Source organism: Numenius arquata, chromosome 2, assembly GCF_964106895.1.
Source record: "Numenius arquata chromosome 2, bNumArq3.hap1.1, whole genome shotgun sequence".
Classification (NCBI taxonomy): domain Eukaryota; kingdom Metazoa; phylum Chordata; class Aves; order Charadriiformes; family Scolopacidae; genus Numenius; species Numenius arquata.
Window position 1 is genome coordinate 58,427,821 of NC_133577.1, and position 24,696 is coordinate 58,452,516.

A 24,696-nucleotide genomic window follows, 5' to 3' on the forward strand; every position below is an offset into this window, starting at 1 on the left:
AGGGGCGTTACAGATTTACAGCTTTTTGGAGAAGCTCTCTAGGACTGAAAATGCTATCTGTTTGTTGTTACGCTGAATAGATTGTAGAATAAAAATAGTGGTTTTAATTCTTCGTTTAAATTTTGGAATGAGCCCTTGCCGCTTTCTTTTTTTATAGTTCATATACTGCTTTTTGTCAAAATGGTATCAGTGAGGTGTCTTGAAGGAAGAAGTGGGAATGTTTTCCTATTCGGAAATAAATACTAGTTTAATGACTCTTTCTGTCTACCTGAACTACTTGCATAGAACCATATAAGTTTGTTGAAAACAAAATCAGGCACATCTGTGAAATATAAGTGAATGGCTACTATTTTAAGTAAGTGGATGATTCTCTTCTCGTTTTTTGTGTTATCCGTTGCTAAGGGAGGATCGCCTCATAGGTTCTGTAGAAGGCGGGTATGTTCCAAAACATTGTGTGACTCTCTTTGTAGCCCTTTTTTCTTGTACTGAGGATTTCTAAACAATTATTTGAAATATTTTGATTTTCTTTTTTGTGAGGTTTTGCAGATTTCTTTGTAGTCTTGTTTATGCAGGTTTGTTTTTTATTTGTTCTGTTATTTTAAAAGCATTTATCAGATTGGCATATTTTTCATTAGTTAGTATTTTGCATGTTGATATATTTCAGTTAAAATTTTAATTTATCTTTAAATACAAATCCATGGCTTTTTGCTTTTAATGTTTAAGTTTGAAAAAAGTGCTGTAAAAAGAGCCTTTTCTCTGTTTACCTTTGTTTTTGCTAGCGTTTCAGACATTTCATGGCTGATTTGTTATTTCCTTAGGAAGCTTTTAAAAACAATTAAAAATGTAAATTAAGAGCACTTAATGTACTTTTAGAGCTTGAATTATTTGCACATTGTTTTGATAAGGCCTGTGCATTGTCTAGTGGAAAAAAAATGCCTGTAAAACATGTAGAGTCTGTTATTGATGAAGATGTAGCAAAACATGTGGACTGTTAATTGATTAAAAAAAAACTGTTCATACTGTCTTTCTGAAAATATCATATTGGATGTGTTTTTGCTGTCGTTACCTCTTACGGTTACCTTAAGGTTGAGTAGCTCATAAGCGGTGTTCATTCTAGTTATTTTTTCTGTTTTAATATTGCACGTGTAAATGGTGCACTCTAGCTCCTTCTGGGTTATTTAGAGTAGCACTTATTTGGGAAAACAATAAATTCAATCTGTATATATTTCCAGATTTATATAGTAAGTTCTTTTGAGTCTTAGTTCAGTTTACTCGGGTATATAGTAATGCGTATTAAAACCAGTTCATTTAACTGGATGTCTGCACAGCTTTTTTTTTTTTTCTTTTAATCGAATGTATATTTAATATGTTACTTAAATAACCCTAATTGCAAACCAGAACAGATTTTCTTGGAAGGGTAGTTTTACTCGATTTTTTTCGGGAAACACACCAGCTGTGGAAAACTCACATACATGTTATGTTGTGCGTTAATATATTTTTAGCAGCTTTCTTTGTGTATATTTTTATCTATAAATGTGTATGCTATATTTCCATCAGTCGGAAAACTTGAGCTTCCTTTACTCACAAAAAACTAGCCTGTGTTTTGTAGCAATGACCAAATGCTGCTCTTGATGGTATTTTGTATCTCTGTTGACCTCCAGTTGGACAAATGCTGTTTTATTCCTCCACGTTTGCATTCTGCAAGTGCTTGAGACATCTTTGCTGCTGCCTGTTCAAAAAGGAGATCTGTTGATCTTCATCTCTGAAGAGCACTGCTAGATAACTGTTGTGTTAGAGTGCAGTTCTGTCTGATTCTTTTGGCTGAAATGCTGGCTTAAGCAACTTTTTTTTCCAGCAACTTCTTGTTGCTATCTAGCCCATCCCCTCAGTTCAGTTGAAGGAAATTTGTACGATTGTTTGGCCACCTTATGAGATGGTGCGGTAACTGTGCTTAGAATAAAAATAATTTCAACCAGGAAATTAACAGTATTTTAATGTGGACTGGTTCCCTCCTCTAATTCAATCCAAAAAGCTCTAAACGTACCTGAGCGTTAACTGAGGGGGTGGTACAATGATGGGAATGAGTGAATGGCTGGAAGGGAATCTGAGAACTGCTTCAGCTGCCACTAACACCAAATGTTATGTGTGTGTAGCCTTGTTCTGTGTTCTTTTTCATTATTTTGTGTGTGTATGAAATGTCGTTAGAAGAATACTAGCAATACATGTATGCGTATACAGAAACGTTTTTAAACGTTGTATTAAACAAATATGTATAAGGATTTTATTGTAACCTTACCAAACTTTCCCCAAATGCCAACTACAAAATCTCGTATGTAGTTGGAAGGATTAAACCAGTGACAGTTCTTCCATCGTCTGTGCAGTCAGTGACGGCGAAATGGCGTAGTGAATCGGTATTGGTAAAATGATTGACCATCTTCAGTTGTAGCTTGGGAACTTTAAGATCATCGTGTCTTCTCACACAGAGGAATACTCTGTTCTTAGATCACCTTGATGTAAAGATAGTCCTTTGCAAATTGCAGTAATAGAGGAGATCTGTAATATGGACACACTGCGTCTGGTTCTTATGGAATCTCTGTTTTCCATGCAATAAGTATAACTTATTAGAATTAGAATTTTGTAGTATTACAGATTACTACATGTAATTGAGGGTGGAACTTGTATTTGAGTAATATAATAATAAACCCCCCCAAACCGCTACATGAGCTTAAAAAAGAAAAAAGGGGGGAGAGTGGGTAGAGGAAGCGCCCATCATATGAAGTGGTCAAATTCATAGAATCATAGAATCATCCAGGTTGGAAGAGACCCTTGGGATCATCGAGTCCAACCATCTACCCTACACTACAAAGTTCTCCCCTGTATCATATCCCCCAACACTACATCTAAACGGCTCTTAAACACATCCAGGGATGGTGACTCAACCCCCTCCCTGGGCAGCCTGTTCCAATGCCCGACCACTCTTTCTGTGAAAAATTCTTTCCTAATGTTCAGTCTAAACCTACCCTGCTGGAGCTTGAAGCCATTCCCTCTCGTTCTGTCATTAATTACCTGTGAGAAGAGACCAGCATTCCGTCTGCATCAGAATGAATGAGACATTGTTAATGAAAGAAGAGGATGTCAGAACGGTTCAGTGAGTCAGTTACCCAGACTGGTCTGTGGCTGAAACTAACTGATAGGACATAGGTCTAATTTTAGCATGTATCATAATATAGACTTGCAAGTACCAATATATTGATTGAGATAAAACCATGTTATTACATTAAAGTTTTACTCCTGGTTTGTAGTGTAGGGAATCGGACAAACTGCAAGTCTGAACGTATTAAAATGACTTACGAAAATGAAGAAAAGATAAAAATTAATTTCTGAATTTCTGTATAGATTAAAAAGCATCAGATTTGCTTATGCTTTAGAGCATGGAGTATCATTCCCTTTGTTCACTACACACTGCGTTAGCACAGTTTAAGTGTGAGTGTATATATATATGTATGTATTAAATATAAATGTAGTATAGGCTTAGTGGAATTTCATACAGCTGGCATATGCAGTAGACTTTTTAATTCATTTCTATAGTTCTGGAAAAGCTAATTATTTTTAATGTCATTAATGTCAGATAACTACATTCAAGGGTCAGAGCAAATGTGTATGTTATATATATAAATATGTTATGCAGAATGAGCGTCACGGAATTATACAGGGACAAATACTACCAGTATAGTTGTGCCTCACTGAACAGTTGATATTGCCGAGCCCCATAGTCAAAGAGGGTTATAACAAAGTGTTGATCTACTGCATTTTTTTCCATTTTTCAGCAAGAAAAATGTACAGAAAAGGAGTTCAGACTGTGTTGTAGTCCGAGCTTTCTGACTGTTCTGATAACCTGCAAAGCACTTTGTGATCTGTTAGAACCTTCTTGGGGAATCTTTCCTGTAGCCCTCTCTGGTGATCCAGCGGTGCTCCTGAAGACAGATTAGTTAAGCTGGTTTGCAGAGTCCTATGGTGAAATCGTCCTGGTTTTAATTGCATTATAGGGCATGACTGCAGGTTTTGGTGGTTTTTGGGGTTGGTTTTGTTTTGGGTTTTTTTTCTGGTTATTGATGCTATGGTTGCTGATTTCAAAGTTTGCCTCTTACTGTTGAAAAGTCTAGGCCAAACGAAAAACCAGAAAACTTGAAGGCTGTAGGACCTTTTAAAAGTTGTAAGAGTTCTAATAAGAAAGGTGCTAAGAATTCTGACATGTTAATTTTTAAATCTGCATTGGGCTTTAGTTAAAGAGGACCTTTCATGCTATGTATTGCTGGAAGAACCACGATCCTCATTTAATCTGCAGCATGTACACTGTTTAGGTAGAAGCTCAGTTCAACTGTAGTGTTGCAAGTGCTTCAAGTATGTGAGAAAGGAATCTATGCTGTACTTTCTCTCATATAAAATTATGGTGTTTATTTTTTCCATTTAACTAATCATCATGACTATACAAACTGTGATTGCATGATTTTTCTTTTATTTTTCTTTTTTTGCCTCTATGCATTTAGAGTTGCTGAACATAAATCTATTGCCTTTCCCCCATGAGTGTGCTATCACCTGTGTATTAGACGTTCCATAGAATGTCTCCATAGAAAATAAAATCTTCCAGTTTGAATTTTCCGGTCTCCTTTGAAGATGACTGTTTTATTTCATCACGTGTGTCATGAAAAATTACAGTTATCACTTACTTTGCCTCTTGTATCAACCATGTTTTTGAAACTTACAAATTCTTCATTTTAATTATGAATTGGTAAAAACTAATTTGTGCAAATTAATTGGAAGTGAGTTTCTGTAGTTTAAGAACTTAGAGTTGTATTTCAAAGACTTTGACTTTATTGTATACTTTGTACTTTATTGTAGAAGGTGGATATTTACTTGATACCTTTAGAGCTTACAACAGTAGCAGAGCAATCTGTTAATATTTTTTAGGTATGTTGTCCTGTGATAGGACATACAGCATTCTTGCAAGACTCCAGTTTGTTTTACCCTGGGCTTCAGGGTCAAACTGCAGTTGGTTGTGACAAGACCTAAGAAATGGAGAATGGTGTTCCTCTTTTTTCTGTCACCTAATGAAAGCAGAATTATATTGTTTAACTGCCATCCTAAAAGTGGACCAATAGAGGCTTTGGTAACACAGATGTGTAAAGTGTTGATTATTTATTGATACCGTGCTGAGATACAACTCTATGGGGGAAAAGTACTCATATATTGTATAATACCTCTTCTTCTGTTACACTATGGGTATATGAAGATGTATGGTGACATAGTGCTTAGTAAGCCTGAAGGACATGTTTGGCCTAACGTAACTGCTTTGCTTGTATTTCAGGGAAGTTATTGATTCACTGCATGTTTATTGGCAATGGGCAGTGGTTGGTAAGCAGTCATTTGATGTTTGTTTTTAATCATAACAGGAATTTCCATTTTTTACCTTGACGACCTTTCCACCAGGCTTTCTTGTCCACGTTGGTGGTGTTGTCAGTGCACGGTCTGTGAAGCTCCTGGATCGCATTCACAATCCTGGTATGTTAATACAAGAACAACTTCCTTGCCCGAGTCCGGTCATAATGATCATGTACTTCTAATCTTTATAACTTTATAACATATCAGTATTTGAATAGATACAAATCTGTTCTAACAATGTATATTATAAGCAATATTTTTCAGGCAATCGTTTAAGCTTGAAAAATAATAGTTATTCAGAGGGTGTGTTTTTAGTGAAAATTTTTTCAGCCAGTTAATGGAGTAATGAAGTAATTTGAATCCAGTAACTTTGCATTAAAAACTGTCTTTGAATTATTGAGGTTTTAATTATTTCTTTACCACTTTTTAATATTATAACTTGATGCAAGTTTTCCATTCAAATAAAAATAAGATTAAATACTTGATCTTAACTATGAATGTTTTCTAATTTTCAGCTCCTTGAAATCCTTAAGGACTAATGACTACAATTTAGCTCAATACATGTTTTTAACCTCTTTCGATAAAACCTTTACAGCTTTGTTTCCGTTCTTAAAAACATATGCTGAACAGTACTTTAAGATTTTTATTTAGTATTTGTCTGGGAACCCCACTGCTGGAACATGTGTATTTTGCATGTCCTAGTTCTGACATCAGAATTAAGTGACTTTTTACTCTGTAGACTTTGTTGTTATATTCACTGAGACAAGCTGAGGAATGCTCTGTTAAAAGGTTGGAGTTAACAGCACACTTAAAAATGCAGAAGAGAGTAAAAAATAGAACCTGTAGTGGGTTTTGCATGCACTAGTCAGGAGTAATAAAATAAAGTTTGTGGAACAGCATCTTTAAAAGCAGTTGAAAAAAAAAAATAATCTTTGTTCCTTTTCCTTCATCATCTTATGGCCCAAGGCAAGTAATTGTACAAGCAGGTAGATTGTTGCTGATCTATAAAGATTCAGTAAACTGACAACATGAAATAAAATCTGAGACTTAATTTGGATTAAAACCCCCTACTTCAAGGGATTTTTTTTAAGGCATATAATTACACAATATTGTTCTTTTCCCCCTTATTTTAAGATTTATTTACACAGTGGAGAGAAGATTAAGAGAAATGTCAAAGTATAGTTTATATGCAAGTCCTCCCTTTCTTTGTCACAAAGCTGCCTTAGGCTTCTGTATTTTCAGCCGATCTCTGATACAGATCACTTGTGTGCAAAATTTACTGTGTGATAAATTTGGTTAAGACGAAATGGAAAAAAAAAAATTTTGCTCAGAAGTTTTAAAAAGTAATTTCTTGCATTTTGCACTCCTGTATTTTTACCAACTGACTGAAAGCAGGATAAGAAAGAAGATAGAGGTGCATATTTGCACATCTAAGTGGCTCTTTGCAGTGTTTTTATGGGACTTGTGGATTGCTCCTGACAAGTGAATGTAAGATGCATGATACTTCGAGCTCAGTATATTGCAAAACAATGAAAACAAAAGGGGGGAATGAAGACACATGTCTATGGGAGGGAGGGTGAAGAAGTAGAAAAAAATTTTCTGATATAGTGATGATCGTAATAAGCGTTTGAGTCAAATAAGTCTGTGAAATATTAAAGGAAGCAAACTGGCAAATGCACAAACAGGAAGATGTAGAAGAGGAAAGAACATTTGAATGTGGATTGAGAATAATTGCTATATACTGTACACTTCGATCACGCCTAGTGCTAGATTGCTATAGCATGCTCCTTTCTCCCTTTCTATTTCAGCCTCTTATTAACTCTGCTGTCTGTGTCTTTCCAGTTCCTGTGGAGTGGTGTTGTCAATTGTGTTCTTGTTGGTAGTTTTTTTTTTTTTTTTCACTATTCTGCTCCTATAACTGATCTACTAATTTGCTGTTTTGAACTCAGCCTTTGTCGGAATTATGGGTAACACAAGATCATACAAACTGCTAGACTGGAATAGTTTCAATTCAGGTATTTTACTAGTCATTCAGTACTACATACGCTGACAGAAATTATGGCAGCTCAGTGAAGTTCTTAGACATGTTGTAGGATATTGAGGTTAATGCTTCAAATTTAAATCTATTTAATCATCAAATGCCTAAATGTCTTGTTTTAATGTTGTTAAAGGCTTTCTTTAAAATTGCAAAACATTGTTTTATTATAAAATAGTATTGCTAAGAGTAATTTAATATCAATCTGGAAAGCTGAATGTTCAGATGATTATGTTGTAGTAGCTTTCAGCTCAGTGTCCATGAAGCAAGTAATTTAGGGAAAGAGGATGGATTCTTATATATACAGTTGGGATCATGTCAGGTGTGAATTCTTTTTGGTTTTGGTTTTTTTTTTTTTTTTTAAATAATTTTTGGTTGGTTGGTTTGGTTTTTGTGGGGTGCTGTTTTGTTTTGCTTGAGCTTTCACTTTTTTGAAGGATAGCTGTAGTTCTGTTGATTTCAGGAAATTGATGAATGTGTTTCTTCTGACTAATAGATATAAAAATTGTCCAAGAGAATGGAAAATAGATGAAGAGGACTATCATTTTGAAGAGAAGGGCAGTATGTAGTCTGGTTCATAAATCTTGTATTGTAAAATGCGATCAGCTTGCAGGACTTGCAGGATAATTATTTGAACTTTTTAATCACTTTTACACTTAAGTTGAAAGAAGCCCCGATATTCTATTTTTTTATGCAGTTTTAGGGATCAGAGTGTACAGCTGCAGAGGGAACGGATGAGTTGATACATAAAAGCTATGTAGAGTACTGGCCTGTAGGGGAGAGAGAAAGACGACCCGCCACCCGCTTCTCTCCGCTTTCTCTCTGCAAACATAGAATGCTTTGGAAGAAAGGCAGGCATAACTTCACTGCATATGATATCCGAGGCAGCAGACCTTGCCAGACTTTGATGTTTTTTAAAGCTGGCACAGTAAGAAGGTATAAAGCTGACCTCTGAGGGTTTGTTTCCCGTGGAAACAAACTTTCCTTCTTGGTACTTCACTGTTGCAGTGCAGCTCTGTGTCATGCTCTAAACATCAGTTTAAATTATCTCTCTGCATTTTTCATTTTACAAATTGTTTAAGAATGTCTAGCGCCTAGACCTGTTGGCTCATTTTTGTTATCCTTGTTCCTTGCTACAGTGACTGTCCTGTAATACTATAATTATGAGGTTTTCTGGTTTTGTTGGTTTTATTTGCTTGTTCTAAAGTGATGATCTTTTGAAATGAATTTTACTTTCTGGAGGAAAATAATATGAAATTCTCAGATCAGTTACTGGTATAGCATAGGCTGATCCCAGGAGTTAAAAATGTATTGAAATTTTTCATCTTGTGTGCTACTTTGAAAAGTTTGAATTAATTGTTGCTTCTTCGAGATAGTGTTTAGTAGAATGTTACCGTGGAAGAATTTTATTAGAATAATGATGTGACTGAGTCATATACAGACACTAAACATACATTGAGCTAAGCTAGAAAGTGATCCAGAAACGTAAGCCTAGGAAGCTACGGGGAAGTAATGAATTCATTTCTTGACAGAATATCTAAAACAATAGTCTACATTTTTTCGAAATAGCAGGAAAAAGAAGGCACATTTATCTATAGATAGATATATCTATACAGATACATGTGTTTTATATCCAGAGGTGATTGTTAGACAAAAATTTTGGAGAGGTCCAAACCAAACAGTAATTTTAGAGTTAATACCTCACTGAGAACTGTCTGTATTTCTGTTGCCTTGATGCATGTCAGCAGCCCCATTGTAACGGTCTTGATTAATCCTACCAGTTAAGGACTGAGCAGGTTATGCTCATATTTGTGGAATTACGTTTCTTTTACGGTGCTAGATGTGTTGCTGAACGAAGAAGAAAGGAGGACGAGAGTAGATCAGTCGTTACATATGATGCGTGGTGGATAATAGAGTTGCAGATTACATATACATTAACTCTGTCTGTAGACTGGAATAATGAATATGCTATGCAGATCAGTTATTGAGAAACCAAAGGAGAAGATTTCTATTCGTCTCCCCGTTCTAGAGCTTTATAGCCTACTCTGTCACTGCTGGCTAGTAACTGGCCTGAAGGAGAGCAGGGATTTATACAGCGTAAGGAAAACATCTTTACATTACGTTCACGTTAACAAGAAAGTAATCATAATCATAAGTAGGCTAAAATTATTTTCCTTTTTGAAAATGTTCAGGCTTCATTTAAGCTTGCTAGTAACCTGTGTACCATAGAAGAATATTTTTTTTTTTTTTTAATTTTTTTTTTTTTGCCAGTGGCAGGGAGGCTTGTTTAATGAGTGTGGAAGATACAACGGGACCATCTAATGGTGGTGAAAAGTCAGGAATTTGAAGATGCTTGAAAATCGAACGTGGAAGTAAAGACTGACTTTATTTGATGAGTGGAAAGGAAGCTCCTTAAACATCAGGGAGTTGCAAATAGTTTAATGACAAAAACGTTTAACTGTTTGTAAAATTACGAAAAGGTGATGATCGAGATGAATCTGCAAAATAAAAGTCGAGAGACAAATTCATAGAAAGGAGGGCACATAATACGGTGGAAGAAATACTCTGGTGCTTTCTCTGAAAAAGGATGTTAAAGTTGTAATGTAAATACAAAAACGTGAAAGGAATCCTGGATCCAGAAGGCTGGATCTTTGTTACAGTTTCTCCCTGAGTTTAAATACAGAGAAGAAAGGTTCCTTAGGGAGTGCAAGGAACTTGTCAAATAGAGACTGCTTTTGCGTGTGACTGTTTGTGTGTGACTGTTTCATAGCACTTACATATAGTGTTCCCACATAATTACATTTTTACGCCTTATACATTTTACATTTTTAAACTCCTCATTCAGGTTGCTGCTTCGGCAGTGATTCTTCAGCTCCAGTAGTCAGAAACATGGAAGGAGAAAAGATTGTTAATAAAATTCCTAAGGATCTCCTGAGCTCCTTGTGTGATACCCAGATCTGCTGATGGAGGGTGAAATTCTCCAGAACTCTAGCTTTGGATATAAGGAAATGCAAGAGGAAAGCTTGAATATGTTTTTGTTCTGTAGCTGAATGCTTTTGTTTCACAGAAATGCAAACGTAAAATGGATGTGCAAATTACATTTCATACTGCTGTCTGGGGTGTAAATGTGGCATACTTGTAATAACACAGTAGAAAATGTCAGAATGTTTTTGTTAGCGTTTGAGTGCCTTCAGAACTGGTAGGAAACTAGTAGAACCATTTTAAGCTTGACCTCTCGCCTTTTCTTGGAGAATTTCCATGTTGACTTCTTGTCTATCAGTGTGTGGTGATGGGATAATGGGAGGTTAAGGCAGTTGTCAGAGGCTTTGCTGAACAGAGTCAGGGGTGTGATGTTTTCCAGTAATATTTTACTCTACTTTTCTTCAGTCTTTCCAGAGTGAATATTCCTAAGTGGTTTTTATGGTTAATGTGAACAGTGTTTGAATATTCTTTTTGCAGCAGATGAAATAATTTTCTTTGGGGCTGTGCCAAAAGTAGTATTTATGTAACTGAGCAAAGGGTGGTCCCTGTCAGTGATTATAGAATAGTATTCCTGAGTTCTAGAGATTCATAAGTTAATGAACTTGGCATTTAAAATCCTTGTTTTAGAATTCTTTGCCTGATAGTAAGTAATGATATTTAATCTGTTCATATTGATTTAAAAGTCTCCCTGAAACTTGGCTTCTGGTGTGAAAGCCATCATAGTCTTCTCACCACACAAATGCTCCAATAAAGCTGTTGCTTATTGCACCACTACAATTTGCTTTAGAAGTGATAGTATGTAAGAGAGACAACTTTGGTCGTGTAGAAAATTGTTATTCTTGCACATAACTCTTCCTAATTTCAAAATATGGGGCTTGACTAAAACTATTATCTTGATATAATTTCCTTCATGGATTAAAACGAGTTTTTTCAGGCTTATGATGTGTCACTTTGCAAAGATGGAGTCATAAAGCTTCTTGCCTGGTTCAATCTATATTACTGTTAGAACAGAACTAGAGTGATTCTAGTTGAAAGGACACTTTCCTAACTACTACAGAATTAAAGGTAAACCCATCCTTGTACAATGTCTACAGGCACCGTTGTAGGAAAATAGCAGATAACACTAGTTCTGACTAGCCGTAACAGGATTTTAGAAATGACTCTGGGTAAATGTTAATGGATAAGGTGATCTGAGCTGAATTAGGCACAAGAGCTTCTCCTTCTCAGTACTAAGACTGAAGTTCCTCAACGTGCCATGTTTCTTATAAGGAAATACCACAGTTAATTTTTCTTTTTCTGATTCAGTTTGCACTTTGGATCTGTTAGATGGCGCGGTTTGTCTTTGACCTTTTGCACTAGTATTTTCAGTGGGTTTTTTTAAGCTTTGCATTTTTGGTCTTTCTAAATGTGGTCTCTCATTCAGATCCTGAACTCACTCCAAAAGGCAGCGTAGGAAAGGCTCCTTGGATGCAGAAGTTCAGAGGGGCTTTGCCTGACTAGTTTGTTTTCAAACAAAATAAACGGTTGTGAGTGCACAGAAGTAATGAATGCAGAGGTTCTGTGAGTGTAACAAGTAAAAGCCTGAGGCTAATGCCATCCCGTGTCTGCAGCTGTGCAGTGAGGCAGATAGTCTGCGTGGCGCTCAACAAGACAGCGGCAGTCTTGTCTGAACATTTGACTCTGTGTATTGAGAGAGAAATTTTTCGTGTGTTTAAAATTCTGTATGTTTCTTTCAAGGACTGTGTTAGATAAATTAGTGTTATTGTTGCTTGTTTTAAGGTTCCAGCTAGGGTGGCTTGTTTAAAGCTTTAAATCATACTTGTAGTTCATTTTGTGATACTAGTTATAAAATAGATAAAATGTGCTTTAAGACGACAGCATAGCATTTCCAGCTTTGCGTAATAGCCCCTTTGTTGCTGTCATCTGAAGATTGCTCATGTTCTAAAATATTTATTGTGTCAGGATGAGAAAGCAACAGAGAGATACAAGATAGAATAAGTAGTTTCTTTATTACCTAGCAGCTCTTCAAAGTGGCAAACCTTGCCCTTGTTTCTGTAATTGGGTAATACTGTAATGAATGAAAACAGGTTCCTATATCTTCTTTAATGTCCCACTTATGATTAGAGGAACCTTATGCACAGCTGTGAGGACTTCACCATTATAGGAGGAATGATTGAAATAATAACTAAAAGCTGGGGTGACAAAGTTACATGTTTACGCCTGGCACACTGATTTTCCAGAGACAAATCAATTTCCAACATTTTGTTGTGTCTGGGCAGTACTTTTGAACTTTTATAATTCTAAGGAAGTATAGTAAAGGTTAAACCTTTATTTTTTAAGTGTTATCTTAATAGTTTATTTTTTAATATGTACATATAAAAACACTGAGCATTTTTTTTTTGTGTTCTAAACTAAAATCAAAAGATACAGCATTTGTTTTTTAGTTGTATCACATGGTGGTTTCCTTTAGCTATAAATTAAATTATTACTGCAGTTTTGGTATTATCGCAGGGTTATTATTATTATTTTTTTAAAGATGGTACTTTTTTGCTGCTTGTGTTGTTCCTATCAGACCTTCATCTATGAGTAAAAGCAAAAGTTATAGGATATATTACTGTTATGGCTGTGTAGTTAATGCTTGTTGGTATTTGCAGCAGATTTTGTTGAACCAGTTCATGGAAAACTATTGCCTCAAAGATTACTTTTAATATTTAGAAAAGGTTAAATTATGCTGTAGTCTGTCAAAGTGATTCTCGCATTGTTCCTAAGATCAATTACATATATAACTTGCAATGTGTGACTGAGACAAAGTGTAGAACAGTGGAGGTTTGCTTTTTCCAGTGTGAAAATCCAAGTAGTTACTCTCTTTTTTTTCATCTGGGACATTCTGTTTAGATTTACAACATTGAATTAGTTTAGGTCACAGATGTTATGTCGTGGTGGACTGTACAAAATACTTGTGTGTAGCGATGTCAGTCATAAGGCTTACAAGATGCTAATCTTAGGTATCCGAGCATTTAAATTGTTCCAAGGAATATTTACTTGAGATGAGGAATAAATGCAGGGAGACACCTCAAGGCATGCTGTTGGGGATGCTGAGAGTATAAAGTTGTTCAGGAATGTACGGCTGAGAGAGTTAGCTGATTGGAAGTTAAAGTAGGGTTCCCAAAGTGAAAGTAGGATTTTTATAATTCCCTTTTAGCGGTGAGGTAGGTGAAAACATCTCCTGATCCATTTTAAAATTCCTTTATGGAAGTATAATTCCGTATGTTTTTGTCTGAATTACAAATACATTCACCAGTATCAGAGATACAGAAGCTCTGGAGTATTTAAGAAAAGCTATTTTAGTATTTAAGAAAAAACAGGGTATTCTCTAGTCTGCTAGCAGTGATGTAAGTTGTTTTTTTTTCTTTTTCATGGAATTCGGAATATAAGAAAAGAATTCAGGAGTTTTGATGGGAATGTTACTAAGGGGAGCACTTTGCTGCTTCTCCTTCTTGGGGTGTATCGTGGTATTAAAGGTAACACTCCTCAGTACTGAGCTGGGACTAAAAGGAACGATGCTGCTTTTCTGTATGATTTCTGCCACGTGCTCTTGCAGTCATGTAGTGGTCATAGAATCATAGAATGGTTAGAGTTGGAAGGGACCTTAAAGATCATCGAGTTCCAACCGCCCCACCATGGGCAGGGACACCTCCACCAGAGCAGGTTGCTCCAAGCCCCATCCAGCCTGGCCTTGAACACTTCCAGGGATGGGGCATCCACAACTTCCCTGGGCAACCTGTTCCAGTGCCTCACCGCCCTCACAGGAAAGAATTTCCTCCTAAGATCTAATCTAAATCTCCCCTCTTCCAATTTAAAACCATTACCCCTTGTCCTGTCACTACCTCTCCTGACAAAGAGTCCCTCTCCGGCTCTCCTGTAGGCTCCCTTCAGATATTGGAAGGCTGCTGTGAGGTTTCCCCGGAGCCTTCTCTTCTCCAGGCTGAACAACCCCAGCTCTCTCAGCCTGTCTCCATAGGGGAGGTGCTCCATCCCTCTGATCATCTTCGTGGCCCTCCGCTGGACCCGTTCCAACAGGTCCATGTCCTTCCTGTGTTGAGGACTCCAAAGCTGGACACAGTACTCCAGGTGGGGTCTCACGAGCGCAGAGTAGAGGGGTAGAATCGCCTCCTGCGACCTGCTGGCCACACTTCTCTTGATGCAGCCCAGGATGGGGTTGGCTTTCTGGGCTGCCAGTGCACATTGCCGGCTCATGTTGAGCTTCTCATCCACCAACACCCCCAAGTCCTTCTCCTCAGGGCTGCTCTCTAGCCATTCTCTGCCCAACCTGTATTTGTGCCTGGGATTGCCACGTCCCAGGTGCAGGACCTTGCGCTTGGCCTGGTTGAACTTCATGCCGTTTGCACGGGCCCACCTCTCAAGCCTGTCCAGGTCCCTCTGGATGGCATCCCTTCCCCCCAGCATGTCAACCATGCCACCGAGCTTGGTGTCGTCGGCAAACTTGCTGAGGGTGCACTCTGTCCCACCATCCATGTCTCCGACAAAGATGTTGCACGGCACTGGTCCCAGTACCAACCCCTGAGGAACACCACTGGTCACTGGCCGCCAATTGGACATTGAACCATTGACCACAATCCTTTGAGTGCGGCCATTCAGCCAGTTCCTTATCCACCGAGTGGTCCATCCATGAAATCCATGTCTCTCCAATTTTGAGACCAGGATGTCATGCGGGACAGTAGTAGTCATGTATTGATTTGGTCTGACTGACCCAATAGAAAAGTAGCCCTGCAAATGAATGTTTTTGTGTTCAATCAGGCAGCTGAAATATCTCATCCTGTAGATGCATGAAAGCTGGATGCAATTTTAATCCTGAATGTTCTTAAAATTGTTTCTTTAGTAATTGAAGGATTTCTTCAACATCCAAACTTAAATCTGCTTTTTTGCTCATTTAGTTTGGGCTTGAGAAGTGAGATAACGTGCTCTCTGACCTCATCTGGCAGAAAAGCACTGATTCAATGCTGCTGTTCAGGCTGGATGTTTTGTCTGTATTTTAAGCTTTGGAGGAGTAAGTGTACCTGTTCTCTTTGGTTGTGTGGTTGCACTGTTTTCTACTGGTTTAGTGCATCTCAGTTATCATTTGATAAATCCCAATAATCTACCTTCTTCAGTTTCCGTGTCATAAGCAAAGTTATCATTTTCACATCTTTTAGTCTTAAAGATGAATATAAGGAGTAATTTTTAGAAAAGGATGGAGTGCCTTTGAAAAATCTTTTGAAATTTTGGGTTAGTCTGTTGTAGGTTTAGTTATTTGCCACCCGAGTTTTGTGTTTAAACTTTACAGCTAAGAGGATTTGGGTTCTTGTACATTTATTTAATTGTTAAATATTTTAGAAAGATGATAGGAAACTTCAATTTTTTTGGGGTAACCGGAGAGGATTAAATTAAACTTCAAGGTCCAGGGAAGGGTGCTTGTAAACCTAACAAACTTGTTTCTTAAAAAAATGGAAGCAATCAAACAAAAAAAAGGAAACCCACAAAAAAACCCGACCAAACAACCCTACCAAAAAATCCCCCACTTTTTTCTGTATAAGCTGATTAATAGGTTTTAATAAAGAAGATAGAAGAATAAGGGGATAAGGAATGTGCGATAGTGACTCTGCCTAGTGAAAGACTCAAAGATTGAATTTGAAGGAATATTATTGGTGTCTTCATTGCCATTTTTGAGACAGTAGAACAGTGAGTTATTTGTAGATTGTGAAAACTTTAGTAGTATTATTGTCCTCCTCATTTCAAAACATTAAGATATAAAATAAATGCGAAATTATACAATATTAAAATAGGTTGAAATGGATCATACAGTTCCTACTTCAGAGTAATTGTCTCAAGGTGTCTATAGAGATTCAGCTTTAATACAGTAACTCCTGAGTATGATCTGTGTAATCAAGAGACCATTCTCATTAATTTTTCTTCAATTTTTGAAAACCTGTATAGTCCTATCATAAAGCAGATTCTGGCTAAATCTTGAAAGGTCCTGTACAAGCGAATCTCTAGCAAGTAACTTTGGAAAGGCGTTGCCTCTTATGAATCAGAAAGTGTTGATCGTGGCCAGGATTATCTCCAGGTGAAAGACTTGGACGGGATGTTGTCCTGTTGACAACACAGCCTCATAGAAGTCAATGTCGTATTTTGAAAGATAGGTGAATCGGTGGTGGATAGAAGTTCTGACTCAAACATTTAGGGTACAAAATAAATATGGTGCTGTTTGTATCTTCTAAAGCTGTTTAATAAAATAGTTTGGAAAGTTTCAATTGGAAGAGGTCTGAGTTGGCACGATTTTTATAGAATACTGTACTGTTGACATTGTTTCTCAAGTCCTCAACTCTAGAAAAAGTGTGCTTTGCTTCCACTTTGTTATAAATATCATGCCAATTTTGAAATATGAATAAAAGTAGCTTTAATATTCAGTCTTTGGTTTCCAATAAAGGGCTCAGTGTAATTTTTGCAAACTTTTTTGCTTGAAGTTGTAGATAAACCTTGCTATAAACTACTCAGTAGATTTGCTAGAAAAGCTTGTGATTGAGTGCTATGTATGCTTGCCTTTTTGCTTCCACCTAGAATCCAGGGCCATTACTTTCTGTAACCATTTCAGTGAGCTGCCATAGTTTTCAGTCTGTACTGTCACCCGATCCAAGCATGCGCCAAAATACCCACCGTTTCTGGCTACTGTCTGCTGAATCTGCTTTGCAAACCCTTAGTTCTTAAGCTTTTGCCTTAGCGAAAAAAACAACAACAGACACTCTCACGGAGTGTACTGGACACATGCCATCCTGCTTCCCTAACTCCTCTAATTGTTTATGTAAATCCTTAGCTTTACTAAACTTGTAAATGCTACAATGGCATCCCCGTGTGAAATTGTGTGGCTCATGTGTCAAAAAAGGCTGCTTGTGAAAATATTTGTCAGAAGAATATGAATGCTACACATTGCACTGCATTCAGTGTTTTGTATCAATTTATTATTGCAATGTCATGGTGTTTGATTTTAATTGTAGACAATCATTTTGTGTTTTAATATGCAAAGGTAAGTTCATGTAAACTGTGAATGTACAGTATTTATATATAAAGATACTGCTTCGTATTTTTGGCCTCTTTCTGGAAGAAAAAATACTCAATTAAATGTCATAAGCAGAGGACCCAGTCTTCTTTACAAACACTTGTTTATGCATGACTCGTATAGAAATTTTTGAACTTGTGCAATAAGATTTTTTTTGACTTTTTTGAAAGATATTGGGCCTGATCCTGTTAACACTGAAGACAATGGCTGGAAAACTGTTCTTATCTCTAATAAGAATGAAAATGATCCAATATATTACTGCGGTTAATGGTTTTGTTAATTTTGATGTTGAGCAGATTTTCAGAGTTAAGGGTTAAATGTTGCTTTAGTAAGACATAGTGTTGCAACCTTACAATAATATGTGCTTTCCCTTACCATAAGGCGTTCTTGTAGATAAGTTAGGTGAGAAAATTGTGTTAACTCTCTTAGGAACTTGTTCCTAAACTCAAATTTAAACTATAAATTCCTGTGGAGGAAAGTTAAAATGTTTGCATAGAGTTTGGGACCCGTCACTATTTCTACCTTTTCTGTTCCCTTAAGCATATCCATTCCCTTTCAAGATTTCATTCTGTTTCAGTTTTTACTGTGGCTACATACCTTTTCAGTGTTATGTTCTTATTTCTAATCTTTATTCCACAGCACTTTCCCTGTTCATCCCCAGTCACTTCACCTGTTGCTCACTTTCATCTCCTTTGTCATGGCTTCACATTTTCTTGCACTTCTTGTCATAGAAAGGTCATGGGTGACAAGTAGGAGCAGCTTTTGCCAAATGGTACCTAAAGGTGTGAAAAGCGATGGTTTAGAAAAATTGGCTTTTTTATCTTTGCTTATGTCTAGAAAAAGGTTCCTTCTCCTTTGCAGGCATTTTTCTGTGAATTACAAAAATCTGTGTGGCTGATCAGTCATTATTTATAGCCGGCTGTCTGTGATCAAGTCTAATTGAGGAAGAATTGTTCTGCATAGTCAGTGAACCACTTTTCCTACTACTTACACTTTCCTGTTAAGGAGAGAAACACACGTTGATAAGCGGTCTTTTTGTCCATGATTGGCCGGGGAAGGAGGAGTTGCTGCCAAGATCCCTGTCCCTTCCACCATGAAGAGTTAGTGATAACATTCACAGAATGTGCTGGTGGTCTCATCTCCCATGCAGCTCTGTATTTTGTCAGATGTTGTTGCTTTTGCCTTAAAATGGATTTCCAAAATTGCTCCTTTCACCTACCGCTACTGCCATTAACTGGTGGCAGCAATCACAGCCCCTGTTCAGAGCTGCGTATGCGAAAGAGAAGACATTTCGCCTCCCCCTTTCCTGTATGGGTACTACCAGCGGTTCCCATGGCTCGGCTTGGGAACTCCAGCCCTATGGGTTATTTCTCTGTGATCTCAGCTCTTGAAAGCTGAAAAGCGTGAGACCTTTCTAGCAGATAATTCAACCATCTGAGTCAGGATTACTGTGTATCATCTCAAGCATTTGATTTTTCCCAGTCAGTCAAAGTGTTTAAATTGTTTTCATGTTAAGAGGCGGCAAATTGCCGTGCCTCACGATTCCGCAGTTAATTCATTGAAACCCGCTGAAGGCAAACTCAGACATGATGGAACATAATTGATACAGCTCATGAAAATCCTTAGTCTGTTTTGTGTCTTAATGTGTATATTTTTGTCTTGATCGTGGAAAAACTTCCTAAGAACTATCACTGTAGGGTTTGGTTTTTTTTTCTGTTCAGTGTTAATTTCTTAAATCAAAGGTTGGATAAACTTCAGTCTGGACATCCAAGGCTGCTGTTAGTCAGTACAATGCCATGAGTTACACAAGCATTAGCATCTGAAGTTAGGTATAGTTGAATATACATACCTCTGTGCTCATTTTTTAATTAGAAAATGGTCATCAGTTTATTTTAGAAAGCTGAAAGCCTAGTTCTAAACGAAGAGTTGAGGTAAATTCATGAATGAATACATCTTGCTGTACAATATTTTTGTTTCAGTAAATTTCAAAATATGTGTATATCTGCATCTTTCATTTTTGTTTGTCATGTTGTCAGAGAACCTAGTGTATGATATAATTATCATACACTATATTTATAAATATTCCTGATAGTACAAAATTGGTTCCAAATGAGTCTCAAGTTCGGACATTGATATTTTAAATTACGATTCAGCAAGGAGCTCTCAATGGCTAGAAGTTTCTATCTGTGCGAAGTTCAGTTGATTTCAGGAAAATTGTGTAAGGAACTATCTAGACAGAACGCTTTATAGCATCTGAGTGCCTCTTGCTTGTTGTTGTTTTTCCTCTTATTTTATGTATCAACAATTAACGTAGTTTTCAGCTAAGGTCATTGGTACAGGTAAGCCATTTTGAAAGAAGAAACAGTTGACAAACTAAATTGTAAACAACAATATTTGTCTTGATATGTAAAAAGCTTGTGAGACAAACTTTAGTTCTGGGAAACTAATTGCTGAACAGTTAAATGAATTGCATAAACTTATTCTAGTAGCACTCTTTTTTGCGTTTTTAATGTAGTATTCAAGAAAAGCAGGTAGGATACATTTTAACATATAACCTCAAAGACAAAAAAGGGAATTTGAATCCATCTGGGGGGAGGAGGAGGAAGAAGGTGCAGTTGCCAGGATACTGAAGCAAAAAAGCATCAACAAATACATGGTCAACATATATCTTGTACTTCTAAATGTTGTTAATCTAGAAGTAGTTCCAAATACCTATGGCTTCTCAAAGTTAGAAGTTGTGAAAGGACCACAGAGCTGTGTATTTGATTAGTGATACAGTCTTGAACAAATATTTTTTAAAATCTGGTTAACAGAGAAAACTGCTTGCAGTAGGAAAAACTGTTGAGGTTATTTCAAAGTTATCAAGTGTATACCAAAGTAAAATATTACTTTATTACTACAAATACTGCTTCATTACTACTAGTTTTTCATTATTACAGATCATATGTGATGCTTTGCTGCAAGTTAGACACTGCTCTCATGTTGTTGGAAATTGACAGTGTGGTCTTCAAGTAGGTAGAGATTGGAACAGTATCTACAGTATTTTGGTATCATTATCTGTCATATGGACAACAACAAGAATGCAGTAATTTGTCAGAACCTGTTCACATGGGTGATAAACAAGAAAGTTAATGAAAAAGCCCCGTTAGCGTTTGCTTGAAGTGTGCTAGCTAGGAAATAAAAAGTGTCCAGATACAACAAAACACTTGAATATGAAAAATTCAACTTTTCAGATTAATTGCATGAAGCTTTATGTTGACATAGTGCAGAATAGTGAACTGATTTATACTTTGTCTTTCAGATGAACCAGAGACACGAGATGCATGGTGGGCAGAAATCAGACAAGAAATAAAATCCCATGCCAAGGCATTGGGTTGTCATGCTGTAGTGGGCTACAGTGAATCAACTAGCATTTGGTAAATCATGATGATGATTTGATTTTCAAAATGCCACAGAAAATTTATTTCCTCTTCAGTGGATTAAAAATTAACTATTTCAACACAGTTGTTAGTACTGTCTAGTATACCTACTTCAGAGAGTTCGTTAAAGTAACTTTCTAAGATTTCAGTACTGTGCTTTTATTTTTTAGTATGTTTTGGTTTTTATTGGGTTTTAAGTTTTTTCTAATGAACGTTACAGTTTTTATTTTTTAAAATAAATTTAAACCTATGTATTTGCTTTTGTAGTAATAATATTAATTTATCTATGAATTTTTCTAAACCTAGTCAACCTAAATAGTTAAGATTTCCTAAAAGTATATGTATTTTAGTTTCATTATGGAGTAACAACTGGCAGACCAGTACTTAAATGGTAAACTTCAAACTTAAGGCACTAAGTTCTTTACTAGGAGTGCATTAATTGTAAGTTAAAGGAGAATATGCTGCCTCATAGATCTAGAATACTTTAAGTATAAAAGTTCTGTATTTCTTTCTGGAAAATGCGTGTCATTACTTTTATCTTTCAGTCCTACAGTAGTATTTAACATACTAAACTGCAGCTCTGCAGTAGTATTTTTGAGGTTAAATCCCCCAGACCTGCATTCTATTCAGGCCAAAACTCCTGTGTCTTACTGTATTCCCTTTGACTAAGAGAATTCCGATCTCGTGTATTTTGGTGGCTTAATAACAAACCTCGCGAGAGGCTTGGAGATAGGGAGAAATAATTTGGGATTCATCTAATTACTCATCCTTCTCTCTTTCTGGCCCAGGAAAAGTGGTGTCTGTCTTCAGCTCCAGAAAGTAATCTCTGAAGAGCTCCTCCTGGGGCTTAGTGTGTCTGATTGATACCAGAGTAGTACTCTGTTTTGGATTGCTTTAGGAAAGTAACTGAAGCAAACTCAGACATCTGAACTTATATTCTGTCAAGCTGATTTTGCCTAAATAGAAAAAGCACTAAGGAATTGCTTTTTTAAAGAGGGAAGTTGGAAAAAGAAGTTTCATTTTACTTTGCAATTGAGAAGTTGAAGAAGGAAATACAGAGTTACACAGTGCTTCCATTAGTGCACACCATCTGTTGGTAAAGTAGTAAGATAACCAGAAATAATCAGTCTGAAAGCCACAGCATTGATTATTTCACATCTCTTGCTCCTTCCCATGATTTTCTTCGCTACAGGTGAAAAAAAAAACAACAAAAAAACCCCACCAAATATATTGACTTAACTATGGGGAAAAGAATTTACAAAGTATAAATAGGCAGTCAGTTATTGGGTTATTTCACACTTGCATTTTTCTTAAGGAACTTGCTGTGCTAGTAATTGATCACTGATAAAATAGTTTATTAGCATTCCCACGCTTACTTGCCGGCTCAGCTTTATTCTGTGCTTAAGGAGCAAGGCTCCGTCTGTAAGTACTGGTCTGCCAGACATGTTATATAAGAAAAATTATGCTGGAAAGAGAAACAACAAAGAAAAAAGGCACGTGTATCAATCTGGAAAATGTGGAAAAACTTTCCTTCACATTTTTTCCAATATAGTATTTTAAGTACTGAATGTTAGAGATTTATTTGTTTGATAATTTCAGAAATATTAAAAGCTCTGTGATCATAGTTTGCACTCCTGAGAGCTTTAACTCTGCTAAGTGATGAATATGGTCGGTTACTTTACATGCTGTATGTACCATATTGTAGTTGTTCGTAGCCAAATTTTACTGTTTCGCTACTTTTTATCCTCCAAGAAGCACCCTTGTCAGTGTTGTGTTGTAACTTCATTTTGAAAGTGAATGTTTATAAGATGATGAGGCTCTCAGCTTCCATTTTACATTGGTAAACAATTATAACTTGTTTTTTAATGTTTCTTTGCTTTTCTTGGTTGGCTGGATTTCTTTGCGTTGGAAACCACACTTAAAGCTGGTTAGCCTTTGTGATGTTATAGCATATTATATATGACACGGGGCAAAGCTCTTTAGTCTTTCTGTTCAATACTTCTGCATCTCTTACTTACACAGTGGTTTAAACGCCAGAAGAGGATTGCTTGTGAGATTTAATAGATAAAATTGCACAAATGCACAAAATTAATAGTTATATTGAATTCATTGAGACTTTTGTACCAGCTTTTTAATCTAATAGTTTTAAATAAAAGTAACACTAAGTAGTAGGAATTCACTTTGTTGTAATTCTTTTCTCTTATAGTGAAGAGGTCTGTATTTTGTCCGCGTCTGGCACAGCAGCTGTACTGAACCCTAGGTTTCTTCAGGATGGCACCATGGAAGGCTGTTTGGAACAAAGGTTGTCTTGGCAGCCTGGCTTCTTTTCCATAGGGTCAGAGAAGGGAGAGGTTGATTTTTTTCCTCAGAGCCAAGATAGTTCTTCTCTATTAGGGTAGGTTACAGTGTTACAGTGCAGGATGCGGGACCAACCACTTTACTGCTTTTCACTAACAACAACAACAACAGAAGTAATGGAACTCTGCACCAAATTAGATATTCTGTTTTTATTTCTAACAGTCTGAATAAGGTAACACATTTGACTACTAACCACAGATCATAACTCAGTTTTTTTTCTTTGCCGCTCTTCAGGTATCTTCCTTAACTTTATATCACACTATAAAAAATGAGAGATGTATGATAAATTATGTAAGCCAAAAACTGCTGTGGCAATGATATGTGTATATATGCTCTCTATATACTATTTAAGAGCTGGATGGGAGGGAAAATAGCTTGGTTGTAAAATAAAGATGGTGCCAGATTTTTACAAAAGATGTATGTTTTACTTGACGTTTATGAACAAAGTCATGAAACTGAAGGAAAAACATGAACTCGCCCTTTGTTTCTGCTCTTGCGAGTAAAATCTGCAGAACGAGTAGTGATAAACAGTTATTTTTGAGGAAAAAATAATAAATTACCAATATGCATTAGTGAATCTAATTATGTGTTTATTGGGGTAGTCATTTTGAGGGATTATTGTAGTCATAAGTAAGACTATTTGTTGCACCTTATCACTTGCATTACTTTTTCCATAATAACCCTGACAACATAGTATTATTTATTATTCTTTTACTTTGTTAGCAGGAGGCCATCATCTTCTTGTGTAGATAGACCTGAAAACTGTAGCCAGACCAAAATTACCTGTTTCTGTGCTCACTATATGATGGAGAGAAAGAAATGTCATGTTCATAATAATAAAAAATTGCATTTTTATCAAAATATGCTTTTTGGTGCTACTAAGAGTCTTGTCATAGATTAGAAATGCCAAAGGAAGGTGAAACAATTAAACAGACAAAAGCCATGTTTGAAACAAAATTTATTTGCCAAAATCTATGATAACTGATGTTCCAAATCTGTCAGATTTGCTTAAGCATCTCTTCAGAATTAACTGAGAAGAATTGTTTATGTGAGACGGAATAAATTTGAAGTGATACAGTTAGCCTATGCTTTCCTTGGTCTATTTCTATAGGGGTCATTTCTGGATATTTCTTTTGGGGGAGTTGGACTAAGTGTTCTATGTGAATAAAAAGTTTTACCTAATACCTTATCTTAGGAAATAATCTTGCCATTCTTCTTACAATGTTAATATGTATTGTGCTGCTTCCAATGGGATGGTTGGTTTGCTGTTTATATTCTGCTCATTAAGTTTGTGTAGGTTTTTGGACACAATCCATGTAAAAGAGACTTTTCATTGTATTTGGTACAGC

The 24,696-nt window shown here is 36.4% G+C and overlaps 1 protein-coding gene across 1 annotated transcript in view; it reads left to right on the top strand.

The window, feature by feature from the left end:
- The window catches only part of C2CD5 (C2 calcium dependent domain containing 5), a 73,323-nt gene that overhangs the window by 22,835 nt on the left and 25,792 nt on the right, over positions 1–24,696 (top strand). The window contains exons 10-14 of the mRNA XM_074161658.1: positions 403–435; positions 5,451–5,559; positions 7,389–7,454; positions 20,872–20,986; positions 23,196–23,384. Of these exons, the coding sequence (XP_074017759.1) occupies positions 403–435; positions 5,451–5,559; positions 7,389–7,454; positions 20,872–20,986; positions 23,196–23,384 (512 nt within the window). The remainder of the gene's footprint in view (positions 1–402; positions 436–5,450; positions 5,560–7,388; positions 7,455–20,871; positions 20,987–23,195; positions 23,385–24,696) is intronic.